The sequence below is a fragment of the Panulirus ornatus genome, chromosome 41, assembly GCF_036320965.1.
Source record: "Panulirus ornatus isolate Po-2019 chromosome 41, ASM3632096v1, whole genome shotgun sequence".
Classification (NCBI taxonomy): domain Eukaryota; kingdom Metazoa; phylum Arthropoda; class Malacostraca; order Decapoda; family Palinuridae; genus Panulirus; species Panulirus ornatus.
The window spans coordinates 19,559,701-19,573,826 of NC_092264.1; the positions used below are offsets into that span (position 1 = coordinate 19,559,701).

The window sequence follows — 14,126 nt, forward strand, 5'->3', positions numbered from 1 at the left end:
TGCATTATTACATGACAGCTAGAGACTGAGTGTGAACGAATGGGGCCTTTGTTGTCTTTTCCTAGCGCTACCTCACATACATGAAGGGGAGGGGGTTGTTATTGCATGTTTGGTGAGGTGGCAATGGGAATGAATAAAGGCAGACAGTATGAATTATGTACATGTGTATATATGTATATGTCTGTGTGTGTATATGTATGTATACGTTAAGATGTATAGGTATGTATATGTGCGTGTGTGGATGTGTATGTATATACATGTGTATGTGGGTGGGTTGGGCCATTCTTTCGTCTGTTTCCTTGCGCTACCTCACTAACGCAGGAGACAGCCACAAAGCAAAATAAATAAATAAACAAATAAGATATGCATGAGATATGTGGAAAATAGGAGATATGGAAACAAATGGCTTAGAGGCAAGACATACCTCAATGTTTTTACTGTTCAACGGTCTTCCTCAGGAGATACTGATTCCAGTATTTGGTGGGACTGTGTTGCTGGCAAGTGAGGGCATCTTGGCACATTCTCTAATTGGATTGCTCGTCCTGCTGCCTCCACCTGTTCACAGCAATATCTGCAGCCTGACATAACCAGCAGATGAACCCAAATCTTAATCCGTTCCTTTAGGTAAGCTTTCACAACATCACTGAATTGTTTGTCACTTGCCTGTAGTTACCTCAACATCGACCGTTTAGTGATAGTGTGAAAGCTTATGTAGAGGAAAGAATTAAGAACATCATTAACACAAGGTCTGGGTTTGTCTGCGGTAGGACAAGTTATCTGATCAGAGAGTGACACGCCAAGGCATCAGACTGGGTGACCATCACTTGCTGGGGAATATGGTCCCACTGAATGCTGGAAAATCAGTTTCTCCTGGAGAAGAGGGGTGAACGGTCAAAATGTTGAGGTATGTCTCAGCTCTGACCTGTTTGTTTCATACCATTGTTTTTCACATTTTTCATGATATCTTGAGGTTGGGAACCGAATCTAACATAGAATCCATTTATGTCTCATATTAACTTATACATATACTCTGAAGGTAATGTATACAATATTTTTGATAATTTTGTGCATGAAATAAAGTTTGTGTAACAGTGAACCATCAGAAAGCTAAAGTTTCACAACCTTTTACTTTTCCAAAAGAGGGAACAGAGAAGGGGGCCAAGTGAGGATTTTCTCTCTAAAGCTCAATCCTCTGTTCTTGATGCTACATCACTAATGTGGGAAATGCATATGCTACTGATAAGCAATCATTTTCTTACACTTATTCACACAGAGTAGAGAATAAGCAAAAAACAGTGAGTAATGCACATAGGTCTCACAGTGTCACTGGTTTGTAACAAACTGATACCAACAGATTGTCAGAGCGCAGCATGGGCAAGTGAGGTCAGATGTTTGATTTTCCATGTGTAACGTCATGTCACTCAAAATGTTTTGGATATTGGAGACATTTAGGATAGGCATGCTCAACCTGTACCACAAAGAGTTCCTACATGAAACAAACTGATTTTGCTGGTGATTAGAGTATAAGAGACAAGCCTTGAAAAAAATGTCACAACTTTAAAACATCCATTCCATATGCTTGCTTCAGGGATTAACTGATTTTCCAGTAATTTCAGGTCCAATAGCCAGAAAGTGCTTCGACTATAAGGGTTTTCTGTAAGCCAATGGGGTTATCTTCAAAATAGATGGCTTTTGGAACATTTTGGTCACTGGATTTGGGGTCATTTACTTGTAATAATATCTTGACTTCTTATATTAGTTTCATAACTTTATATTTCATTCTTTTCAGATTGCTGTTTTAATTGCTAATGGCATTGCACAGCTCCTTCAACCTTCTGTATATGACTCAATCATCCAAATTAAGAAATTGCCTTACCTTCCTGATATTCTGACAGCAACTTCTGGTGCCTATAACATTTATGTGGAAGACTTCATGGTGCGGGATGTGAAATATATTTGGTATGGTATCACATACCGCCATTTGAAGAATATCCTCAAAGAAAATAAGAAAATTAGATCATTACCCCTTGTTGATTCTCCAGGTACTGTATTTTACACACACACACACACACTCATATATATATATATATATATATATATATATATATATATATATATATATATATATATATATATGTATATATATATATATATATATATATTTATTTGTTTATTATTTGCTCCATTCAAACTTACTTCCCAACTGACTTGTCCCTCAACCCTACTGTACTTAATAACCTTGCTCTTATTCACATTTACTTTCAGCTTTCTTCTTTCTCACATTTTGCCAAACTCAGTCACCAGTTTCTGCAGTTTCTCACATGAATCAGCCACCAGCGCTGTATCATCAGCGAACGACTACTGACTCACTTCCCAAGCCCTCTCATCCACAACAGACTGCATACTTGCCCCTCCCTCCAAAACTCTTGCATTCACCTCCCAAAAAACCCATCCATAAACAAATTAAACAACCATGGAGACATCATGCACCCCTGCCGCAAACCGACATTCACTTAGAACCAATCACTCTACTCTCTTCCTACTCATACACATGCCTTACATCCTAGATAAAAACTTTTCACTGCTTCCAGCAACCTGCCTCCCACACCATATACTCTTAATACCTTCCACAGAGCATCTCTATCAACTCTATCATATACCTTCTCCAGATCCATAGATGCTACGTACAAATCCATTTGTTTTTCTAAATATTTCTCACGCCCTTTCTTCAAAGCAAACACCTGATCCACACATCCTCTACCACTTCTGAAACCACACTGCTCCTCCCCAATATGATGTTCTGTACATGCCTTCACCCTCCCATATAATTTCCCAGGAATACTAAACAAATTTATACCTCTGTAGATTGAGCACTCACCTCTATCCCCTTTGCCTTTGTACAATGGCACTATGCATGCATTCTGCCAATCCTCAGGCACTTCACCATGAACCATACATACATTGAATATTCTCGCCAACCAGTCAACACCACAGTCACCCCCTTTTTTAATAAATTCCACTAGAGGAAGTGAAGTGTTTTAGATATCTGAGAGTGGATTTAGCCGCAGATGGAACCACGGAAGCGGAAGTGAGTCACAGGGTAGGGGAGGGAGCAAAAGTTCTGGGAGCTTTGAAAAATGTGTGGAAGGTGAGAACATTATCTCAGAAAGCAAAATTGGGTATGTTTGAAGGAATAGTAGTTCCAACAATGTTGTATGGTTGCGATGCATGGGCTATAAATAGGGTTGTGCGGAGGAGGGTGGATTTGTTGGAAATGAGATGTTTGAAGACAATATGTGGTGTGAGGTGGTTTGATCGATTAAGTAATGAAAGGGTAAGAGAGATGTGTGATAATGAAGAGTGTGGTTGAGAGAGCAGAAGAGGGTGTATTGAAATGGTTTGGACCCATGGAGAGAATGAGTGAGGAAAGATTGACAAAAAGGATATGTGTTAGAGGTGGAGGGAACAAGGAGAAGTGGGAGACCAAATTGGAGGTGGAAGGATGGAGTGAAAAAGATTTTAAGCGATTGGGGCCTGAACATGCAGGAGGGTGAAAGGCGAGCAAGGAATAGAGTGAATGTGGTATACCGGGGTCAGCATGCTGTCAGTGGATTGAACCATGGCATGTGAAGTGTCTGGGGTAAAGCATGAAAAGTTTTGTGGGGCCTGGATGTGGAAAGGGAGCTGTGGTTTTGGTGCATTATACATGACAGCTAGAGACTGAGTGTGAATGAATGTGGCCTTCGTTGTCTTTTCCTAGCGCTACCTCGTGCACGTGCGGGGGAGTCATTTCATGTGTGGCAGGGTGGTGACGGGAATGAATAAAGGCAGCATGTATGAATTATGTACATGTGTATATATGTATATGTCTGTGTATGTATATATATATATATATATATATATATATATATATCTTTTTTCTTTCTTTTAAACTATTTGCCATTTCCCGCGTTAGCGAGGTAGCGTTAAGAACAGAGGACTGGGCCTTTTTTGGAATATCCTATCCTCACCTGGCCCCCCCTGTTCCTTCTTTTGGAAAAAAAAAAAAAAAAACGAGAGGGGAGGATTTCCAGCCCCCCGCTCCCTCCCCTTTTAGTCGCCTTCTACGACACGCAGGGAATACGTGGGAAGTATTCTTAATCCCCTATCCCCAGGGATAATATTTATATATATATATATATATATATATATATATATATATGTTGAAATGTATAGGTATGTATATGTGCGTTTGTGGATGTGTATGTATATACATGTGTATGTGGGTGGGTTAGGCCATTCTTTTGTCTGTTTCCTTACGCTACCTCACTGACAAAGGAGACAGCAACAAGGTATAATGTGTATGATAATATTTATTTATTTATTCATTATACTTAATTGCTGTTTCTCGTATCAGTGAAGTAGCGCAAGGAAACAGACAAAGAATAGCCCAGCCACTCATATACACAAGTATATGCATAAACGCCCATACACGTGCATATACATACGTGTACATATCAATGTATACATACATATACATACACAGACACATAAATATGTACACATGTACATCTTCATACTTGCTGCCTTCAATCACTCCTCTTGCTACCCCATCACACAGGAAATAACATTCCCCCCACACACCCCCACCCCCTTCAGCGAGGTAGCACCAGGAATAGACAGAAAGGCCACATTCGTTCACATTCAGTCTCTAGCTGTCATCTGTAATGCACCAAAACCACAGCTCCCTATCCGCATCCAGGCCCCACAGACCTTTCCATGGTTTACCCCAGGCATTTCACATGCCCTGGTTCAGTCCATTGACAGCATGTTGACTCCAGTATACTACATGATTCCAGCTCACTCTGATTTCTTGCATGCCTCTCACCCTCCTGTATGTTCAGGCCCTGATTGCTCAAAATCTTTTTCACTCCGTCCTTCCACCTCCATTTTGGTCTCCCACTTCTTGTTCCCTCCACCTCTGACACATATATCCTCTTTGTCAATCTTTCTGCACTCATTCTGTCCATATGTCAAACCATATCAATACACCCTCTTCTGCTCTCTCAACCACACTCTTTGTATTTCCACACATCTCTCTTACCCTTTTATTAATTACTCGATCAGACCTCCTCACACCACATATTGTCCTCAAACATCTCATTTCCAACACATCCACCCTTCTCCATACAACCCAATCTGTAGCCCATGCTTCACAGCCATATGATATTGTTAGAACTACTATCCCTTCAAACATACTCATTTTGCACTCCTAGACAACGTTCTTTTCTTCCACACATTCTTCATTGCTCCCAGAACCTTCACCCCCTTCCCCACCCTGTGACTCGCTTCTACTTCAATGGTTTCATTCGCTGCTAAGTCCACTCCCAGATATCTAAAACACTTCACTTCCTCCAATTTTTCTCCATTCAAACTTACATCCCAGTTAACTTTTCCCTCAACCCTACTGAACCTAATAACCTTGCTCTTATTCACATTTACTCTCAACTTTCTCTGTTCACACACTTTTCCAGACTCAATTATCAACTTCTGCAGTTTCTCACTAAATCAGCCACTGGAGCTGTGTCGTCGGCAAACAACAACTGACTCACCTCTCAGGGCCTCTCATCCCCAACAGACTGCATACTCACCCCTCTCTCCAAAAGTCTTGCGTTTACCTCCCTAACCACCCCATCCAGAAACAAATTAAACAACCATGGTGACATCACTCACCCCTGCTGCAGACCAACTTTCACTGGGAACCAGTCACTCTCCTCTCTTCCTACTTGTACATATGCCTTACGTCTTTGGTAAAAACTTTTCACTGCTTCTAGCATCTTACCTCCCTCACCATATACTCTTAAGACCTTTCACAAAACATCTCTATTGACCCTATCATATGCCTTCTCCAGATCCATGAATGCTACATACAAATCCATCAGTTTTTCTAAGTATCTCTCACGCTGATACTTCAAAGCAAACACCTGATCCACACATCCTCTACCACCTCTGAAACCACACTGCTCTTCCCCAATCTGATGCTCTGTACATGCCTTCACCCTCTCAGTCAATACCCTCCCATTTAATTTCCCAGGAATGCTCAACAAACTTATGCCTCTGTAGTCTGACCACTCAATTCATTACCACCTGTAATTACTTCCCCACTTGCCCCCTTTACTGATGTTCCCATTTGTTCTCTTGTCTTACTCACGTTATTTACCTCCTTCCAAAACATCTTTTTATTCACCCTAAAGTTTAATGATACTCTCTCACCCGAACTCTCATTTGCCCTCTTTTCCAACCCTTGCTCCTATCTCATGACCTCCTGCAATTTTCTTTTATGCATCTCACAGTCATTTGCTCTCCTTCCTTGCAAGTATCATCCTAATGCTTCTCTTTTCTCTTTCATTAACAACTTTACTTCTTCATCCAACCACTCACTTCCCCTTCTAATCTGCCCACCTCCCACCTTTCTTGTGCCACATGCATCTTTTGCACTAGCCATCATTGCTTCCCTAAATGCATCCCATTCCTTACCCACTCCCCTCACATCATTTGCTCTCTCCTGTTGCCATTCTACACTCAATCTCTCCTGGTACTTCCTCGCACAAGTCTCCTTTCCAAGCGCACTTACTCTCACCACTCTCTTCTTCCCAACATTCTCTCTTCTTTTTTGAACACCTCTACAAATTTTCACCTTCACCTCCACATCCCTCCAGCTGCCCCTCTCAGCACATTAACATTCAAAAGTCTCTCTTTTACATGCCCATCATTTAACACAGAATCCAGTAATGCCCTTTGACCATCTCTCCTACTCATATATGTATACTTATGTATATCTCTCTTTCTAAACCAGGTGTTCCTAATCACCAGTCTTTTTTCAGCACACAAATCCACAAGCTCTACACCATTTCCATTCACAACACTGAATACCCCATGTACACCAAATATACCCTGAAGTGCCACATTACTCACCTTCGCATTTAAATCACCCATCACTATAACTTGGTCTCATGCATCAGAACTGCCAACACAATCAGCTGATCCCAGAACACTTGCCTCTCATGATCTTTCTTCTCATGACCAGGTGCATGAGCACCAGTAATCATCACCCATCTCTATCCATCCACTTTCAGTTTTACCGACATCAATCTAGAATTTATTTTCTTACACTTTATCACATACTCCCACAACGCCTGCTTCAGGAGTAGTGCAACTCCTTCCTTAGCTCTTGTCCCCTCACCAACCCATGACTTTACTCCCAAGACTTTCCCAAACCACTCGTCCCTTTTACACTTGAGCTTCATTTCAGTCAGAGCCAGAACATCCAGGTTTCTTTCCTCAATCATACTACCCATCTCTCCTTTCTTCTAATTTTTGTTACATCCACATACACATTCAGACAACCTAATCTGAAATGAATTATGCCTTATACCACAAAGATGATTTGTTATTTACAAATATACAGTCACTTTATAAAATTATTTGTTATTCTTTGCTTTTAGACATGATTGAAATTATTCACTTAATAGTACTTAATCTGATGTTACAGATTCCATGATCCTTCTTGGCTCAATACAAAGATCAGAGCTGATCTCAATGTTAGAGGAACATCTTGGAAAAGATCGTCGTTTGAAAGTGATTAACAAGTGGAAAAATGCTGCTCAAAAGTAAGGTGCTTCACGATGAAAGTATGATAATTAGTATGTTATTCAGATAAGAGTAGGGTGTATTTTTAAAGGTTTGATTCTCCTTTATTACTTGAGGTATTTTTGTTGCACAGGATGATTTTTTCTTAAGAAATAAGTCTTATGAAAAATGACAGAAATTCATTGACAACATTTATGATGTAGGGCATTATTATGCTACTTTATGACTTTGATATAATGTCTCATTTTGGGGCAGTAATAATGTATTCCACTTACTGTAATGTGTATTGTTTTACATTCAGCTTTAGATGGCAGTTCATTTACAGTTCTTAAATGATATAGAACTATACACAATTTATGTTTTTCATAGATAATAGAATTAAATATATTTAGCTCACATTTTGTTATGACTGGTTTTATCATTCTGTTACCTTGAAAATGGCTGTCATTCAGTCTCTCTTTCCCACAATAGCTGATGTTGCACATTATTGCAACAAAATGTTTGAGGACATTGTGTGATGTGAGGTGGTTTGATCAAGTACGAAATGAAAGGGTAAGAGAGATGTGTGGAAATATAAAGAGTGTGGTTGAGAGAGCATAAGAGGGTCTGTTGAAATGGTTTGGACATATGGAGAGAATGAGTGAGGAAAGATTGACATAGAGGATATATGTCAAAGGTGGAGGGAACAAGGAGAAACAGGAGACCAAATTGGAGGTGGAAGGATGGAGTGAAAAACATTTTTAGTGATCAGGGCCTGAACATACAGGAGAATGAGAGACGTGCAAGGAATAGAGTGAATTGGAACGATGTGGTATACTGGGATCAACGTGCTGCCAATAGACTGAACCAGGGGATGTGAAATGTCTGGGGTAAACCATGGAAAGGTTTGTGGAGCCTGGATGTGGATAGGGAGCTGTGGTTTTGGTGCATTACACATGACAGCTAGAGACTGAGTGTGAACGAATGTGGCCTTTTTTGTGTGTTTTCCTGGGGCTACCTCACTGAAGCAGGGGATAGAGATGCTGTTTCCTGTTGGGTGGGGTAGTGCCAGGAATGTATGAAGGCAAACAGGTATGAATATTTACATGTGTATATATGTATATGTATGTGTATGCATATGCATATGTATGTATATGGCGAGGTAGTGCCAGGAAAACAGACAAAAAAGGCCACATATGGAAAGAATGAGTGAGGAAACATTGACAAAGAAGATATATGCATCAGAAGTGGAGGAAACAAGGAGATGTAATTGGAGATGGAAGGACTGAGTAAGAAAGATTTTGAATGAATGGGGTCTGAACATGCAGGAGGGTAAAAGGTGAGTATGGAATAGAGTGGATTGGAATGATGTGGTGTGCTAGGATCAATGTGCTGTCAGTGGACTGAGCCAGGACATGTGAAACTTCTGGGGTAAACCACGGAAGGGTTTGTGGGGCCTGGATGTGGATTGGGAACAGTGGTTGCGGTGCATTACACATGACAGCTAGAGAATGGATGTGAGCATATGTGGCCTTTCTTGGTATGTTTCTTGGCACTACCTTGTTGATGCAGGGAGTGGCGATGCTGTTCCTTTGGGATGGGGTGGTGCCAGGAATGGATAAAGTTGAGCAAGTATGAAAATGTACTTGTGTATATATCTATATGTTTTTTTCATTATACTTTGTCGCTGTCTCCCGCATTAGCAAGGTAGTGCAAGGAAACAGACAAAAGAATGGCCCAACCCACCCACATACACATGTATATACTTACACGTCCACACATGCACATATACATACCTATACATTTCAATATATATATATATATATATATATATATATATATATATATATATATATATATATATATATATATATATATATTTATTTATTTTTTTTTTTTTTCAAACTATTCGCCATTTCCCGCGTTAGCGAGGTAGCGTTAAGAACAGAGGACTGGGCCATTGAGGAAATATCCTCACCTGGCCCCCTTCTCTGTTCCTTCTTTTGGAAAATTAAAAAAAAATTGAGAGGGGAGGATTTCCAGCCCCCCGCTCTCTTCCCTTTTAGTCGCCTTCTACGACACGCAGGGAATACGTGGGAAGTATTCTTTCTCCCCTATCCCAAGGGATAAATATATATATATTTATATATATATATATATTTTCCCTGGGGATAGGGGAGAAAGAATACTTCCCACGTATTCCCTGCGTGTCGTAGAAGGCGACTAAAAGGGGAGGGAGCGGGGGGCTGGAAATCCTCCCCTCTCAATTTTTTTTAATTTTCCAAAAGAAGGAACAGAGAAGGGGGCCAGGTGAGGATATTCCCTCTAAGGCCAAGTCCTCTGTTCTTAACGCTACCTCGCTAATGCGGGAAATGGCGAATAGTATGAAAGAAAGAAGAGATATATATATATATATATATATGAGAAAGAATACTTCCCACGTATTCCCTGCGTGTCGTAGAAGGCGACTAAAAGGGGAGGGAGCGGGGGGCTGGAAATCCTCCCCTCTCACTTTTTTTTTTTTCCAAAAGAGGGAACAGAGAAGGGGCCCAGGTGAGGATATTCCCTCAAGGGCCCAGTCCTCTGTTCTCAACGCTACCTCGCTAATGCGGGAAATGGCGAATAGTATGAAAGAAGAAAGAAAGATATATTTTTTTTTTTTTTTTTTATACTTTGTCGCTGTCTCCCGCGTTTGCGAGGTAGCGCAAGGAAACAGACGAAAGAAATGGCCCAACCCCCCCCCATACACATGTACATACACACGTCCACACACGCAAATATACATACCTACACAGCTTTCCATGGTTTACCCCAGACGCTTCACATGCCTAGCTTCAATCCACTGACAGCACGTCAACCCCTGTATACCACATGACTCCAATTCACTCTATTTCTTGCCCTCCTTTCACCCTCCTGCATGTTCAGGCCCCGATCACACAAAATCTTTTTCACTCCATCTTTCCACCTCCAATTTGGTCTCCCTCTTCTCCTCGTTCTCTCCACCTCCGACACATATATCCTCTTGGTCAATCTCTCCTCACTCATTCTCTCCATGTGCCCAAACCATTTCAAAACACCCTCTTCTGCTCTCTCAACCACGCTCTTTTTATTTCCACACATCTCTCTTACCCTTACGTTACTTACTCGATCAAACCACCTCACACCACACATTGTCCTCAAACATCTCATTTCCAGCACATCCATCCTCCTGCGCACATCTCTATCCATAGCCCACGCCTCGCAACCATACAACATTGTTGGAACCACTATTCCCTCAAACATACCCATTTTTGCTTTCTGAGATAATGTTCTCGACTTCCACACATTTTTCAAGGCTCCCAAAATTTTCGCCCCCTCCCCCACCCTATGATCCACTTCCGCTTCCATGGTTCCATCCGCTGACAGATCCACTCCCAGATATCTAAAACACTTCACTTCCTCCAGTTTTTCTCCATTCAAACTCACCTCCCAATTGACTTGACCCTCAACCCTACTGTACCTAATAACCTTGCTCTTATTCACATTTACTCTTAACTTTCTTCTTCCACACACTTTACCAAACTCAGTCACCAGCTTCTGCAGTTTCTCACATGAATCAGCCACCAGCGCTGTATCATCAGCGAACAACAACTGACTCACTTCCCAAGCTCTCTCATCCCCAACAGACTTCATACTTGCCCCTCTTTCCAGGACTCTTGCATTTACCTCCCTTACAACCCCATCCATAAACAAATTAAACAACCATGGAGACATCACACACCCCTGCCGCAAACCTACATTCACTGAGAACCAATCACTTTCCTCTCTTCCTACACGTACACATGCCTTACATCCTCGATAAAAAGATATATATATATATATATATATATATATATATATATATATATATATATATATATATATATATCATCCCTGGGGAAAGGGGAGAAAGAATACTTCCCACGTATTCCCTGCGTGTCGTAGAAGGCGACTAAAAGGGGAGGGAGCGGGGGGCTGGAAATCCTCCCCTCTCAATTTTTTTTTTTAATTTTCCAAAATAAGGAACAGAGAAGGGGGCCAGGTGAGGATATTCCCTCAGTGGCCCAGTTCTCTGTTCTTAACGCTACCTCGCTAACGCGGGAAATGGCGAATAGTTTGAAAAAAAAAAAAAAAAAATATATATATATATATATATATATATATATATATATATATATATATATATATATATATATATATTAGGTACAGTAGGGTTGAGGGTCAAGTCAATTGGGAGGTAAGTTTGAATGGAGAAAAACTGGAGGAAGTAAAGTGTTTTAGATATTTGGGAGTGGATCTGGCAGCGGATGGAACCATGGAAGCGGAAGTGGATCATAGGGTGGGGGAGGGGGCGAAAATCCTGGGAGCCTTGAAGAATGTGTGGAAGTCAAGAACATTATCTCGGAAAGCAAAAATGGGTATGTTTGAAGGAATAGTGGTTCCAACAATGTTGTATGGTTGCGAGGCATGGGCTATGGATAGAGTTGTGCGCAGGAGGTTGGATGTGCTGGAAATGAGATGTTTGAGGACAATGTGTGGTGTGAGGTGGTTTGATTGAGTAAGTAACGTAAGGGTAAGAGAGATGTGTGGAAATAAAAAGAGCATGGTTGAGAGAGCAGAAGAGGGTGTTTTGAAATGATTTGGTCACATGGAGAGAATGAGTGAGGAAAGATTGACCGAGAGGATATATGTGTCGGAGGTGGAGGGAATGAGGAGAAGTGGGAGACCAAATTGGAGATGGAAAGAGGTAGTGAAAAAGATTTTGTGTGATCGGGGCCTGAACATGCAGGAGGGTGAAAGGAGGGCAAGGAATAGAGTGAATTGGATCGATGTGGTATACCGGGGTTGACGTGCTGTCAGTGGATTGAATCAGGGCATATGAAGCGTCTGGGGTAAACCATGGAAAGCTGTGTAGGTATGTATATTTGCGTGTGTGGACGTATGTATATACATGTGTATGGGGGTGGGTTGGGCCATTTCTTTTGTCTGTTTCCTTGCGCTACCTCGCAAACGCGGGAGACAACAACAAAGCAAAAAAAATATATATATATATATGAATATATATATATATATATATATATATATATATATATATATATATATATATATATATATATATATATATATATATATTTATTATTTTTTATTTTACTTTGTCGCTGTATATATATATATATATATATATATATATATATATATATATATATATATATATATATATATACAGACATATACATATATACACATGTACAGAATTCATACTTCCTGCCTTTATTCATTCCCATCATTACCCCTCCACACATGAAATAACAACCCCCCCCCCCGCATGCGCGAGAGGTAGCACTGGGAAAAGACAACAAAGGCCACATTCGTTCACACTCAGTCTCTACCTGTCATGTATAATGCACCGAAACCACAGCTCCCCCTCCACATCCAGGCCCCACAAAACTTTCCATGGTTTACCCCAGATGCTTCACATGCAATGGCTCAATCCACTGACAGCACGTCGACCCCAGTATACCACATCATTTCAATTCACTCTATTCCTTGCACGCCTTTCACCCTCCTGTATGTTCAGGCCCCGATCGCTCAAAATCTTTTTCACTCCATCTTTCCACCTCCAATTTGGTCTCCCACTTCTCCTCGCTCCCTCTACCTCTGACACATATATCCTCTTTGTCAATCTTTCCTCACTCATTCTCTACACGTGACCAAACAATTTCCCTCTTCTGCTCTCCCAACCACATTCTTTTTATAACCACACATCTCTCTTACCCTTTCATTACTTACTCGATCAAACCACCTCACACCACATATTGTCCTCAAACATCTCATTTTCAACACATCCACCCTCATCAGCAAACAACAACTGACTCACTTCCCAAGCTCTCTCCTCCACAACAGACTGCATACTTGCCCCTCTCTCCAAAACTCTTGCATTCACCTCCCTTACAACTCCATCCATAAACAAATTAAACAGCCATGGAGACATCATGCACCCCTGCCGCAAACCAACATTCACAGAACCAATCACTTTCCTCTCTTCCTACTTGTACACATGTCTTACATTCTCGATAAAAACTTTTCTCTGCTTCTAACAACTTGCCTCCCACACCATATATTCTTAATACCTTCCACAGAGCATCTCTATAAACTCTATCATATTCCTTCTCCAGATCCATAAATGCTGCATACAATTCCATTTGCTTTTCTAAGTATTTCTCACATACATTCTTCAAAGCAAACACCTGATCCACACATCTTCTACCACTTCTGAAACCACACTGCTCTTCCCCAATCTGATGCTCTGTACATGCCTTCACCCTCTCAGTCAATAACCTCCCATATAATTTCCCAGGAATACTCAACAAGCTTATACCTCTGTAATTTGAGCACTCACCTTTATCCCCTTTGCTTTTGTACAATGGCACTATGCATGCATTCTGCCAATCCTCAGGCACCTCACCACGTGTCATACGTACATTAGATATCCTTACCAA

General features: G+C 40.9%; 1 protein-coding gene across 14 annotated transcripts in view; it reads left to right on the forward strand.

The window, feature by feature from the left end:
- LOC139761747 (chloride channel protein 2-like) overlaps positions 1-14,126 on the forward strand; it is a 618,856-nt gene that overhangs the window by 333,477 nt on the left and 271,253 nt on the right. For all 14 annotated transcript variants that reach the window (XM_071686178.1, XM_071686169.1, XM_071686168.1 and 11 more), the window contains 2 exons: positions 1,790-2,042; positions 7,532-7,649. In XM_071686178.1, coding sequence (XP_071542279.1) covers positions 1,790-2,042; positions 7,532-7,649 — 371 coding nt within the window. The remainder of the gene's footprint in view (positions 1-1,789; positions 2,043-7,531; positions 7,650-14,126) is intronic.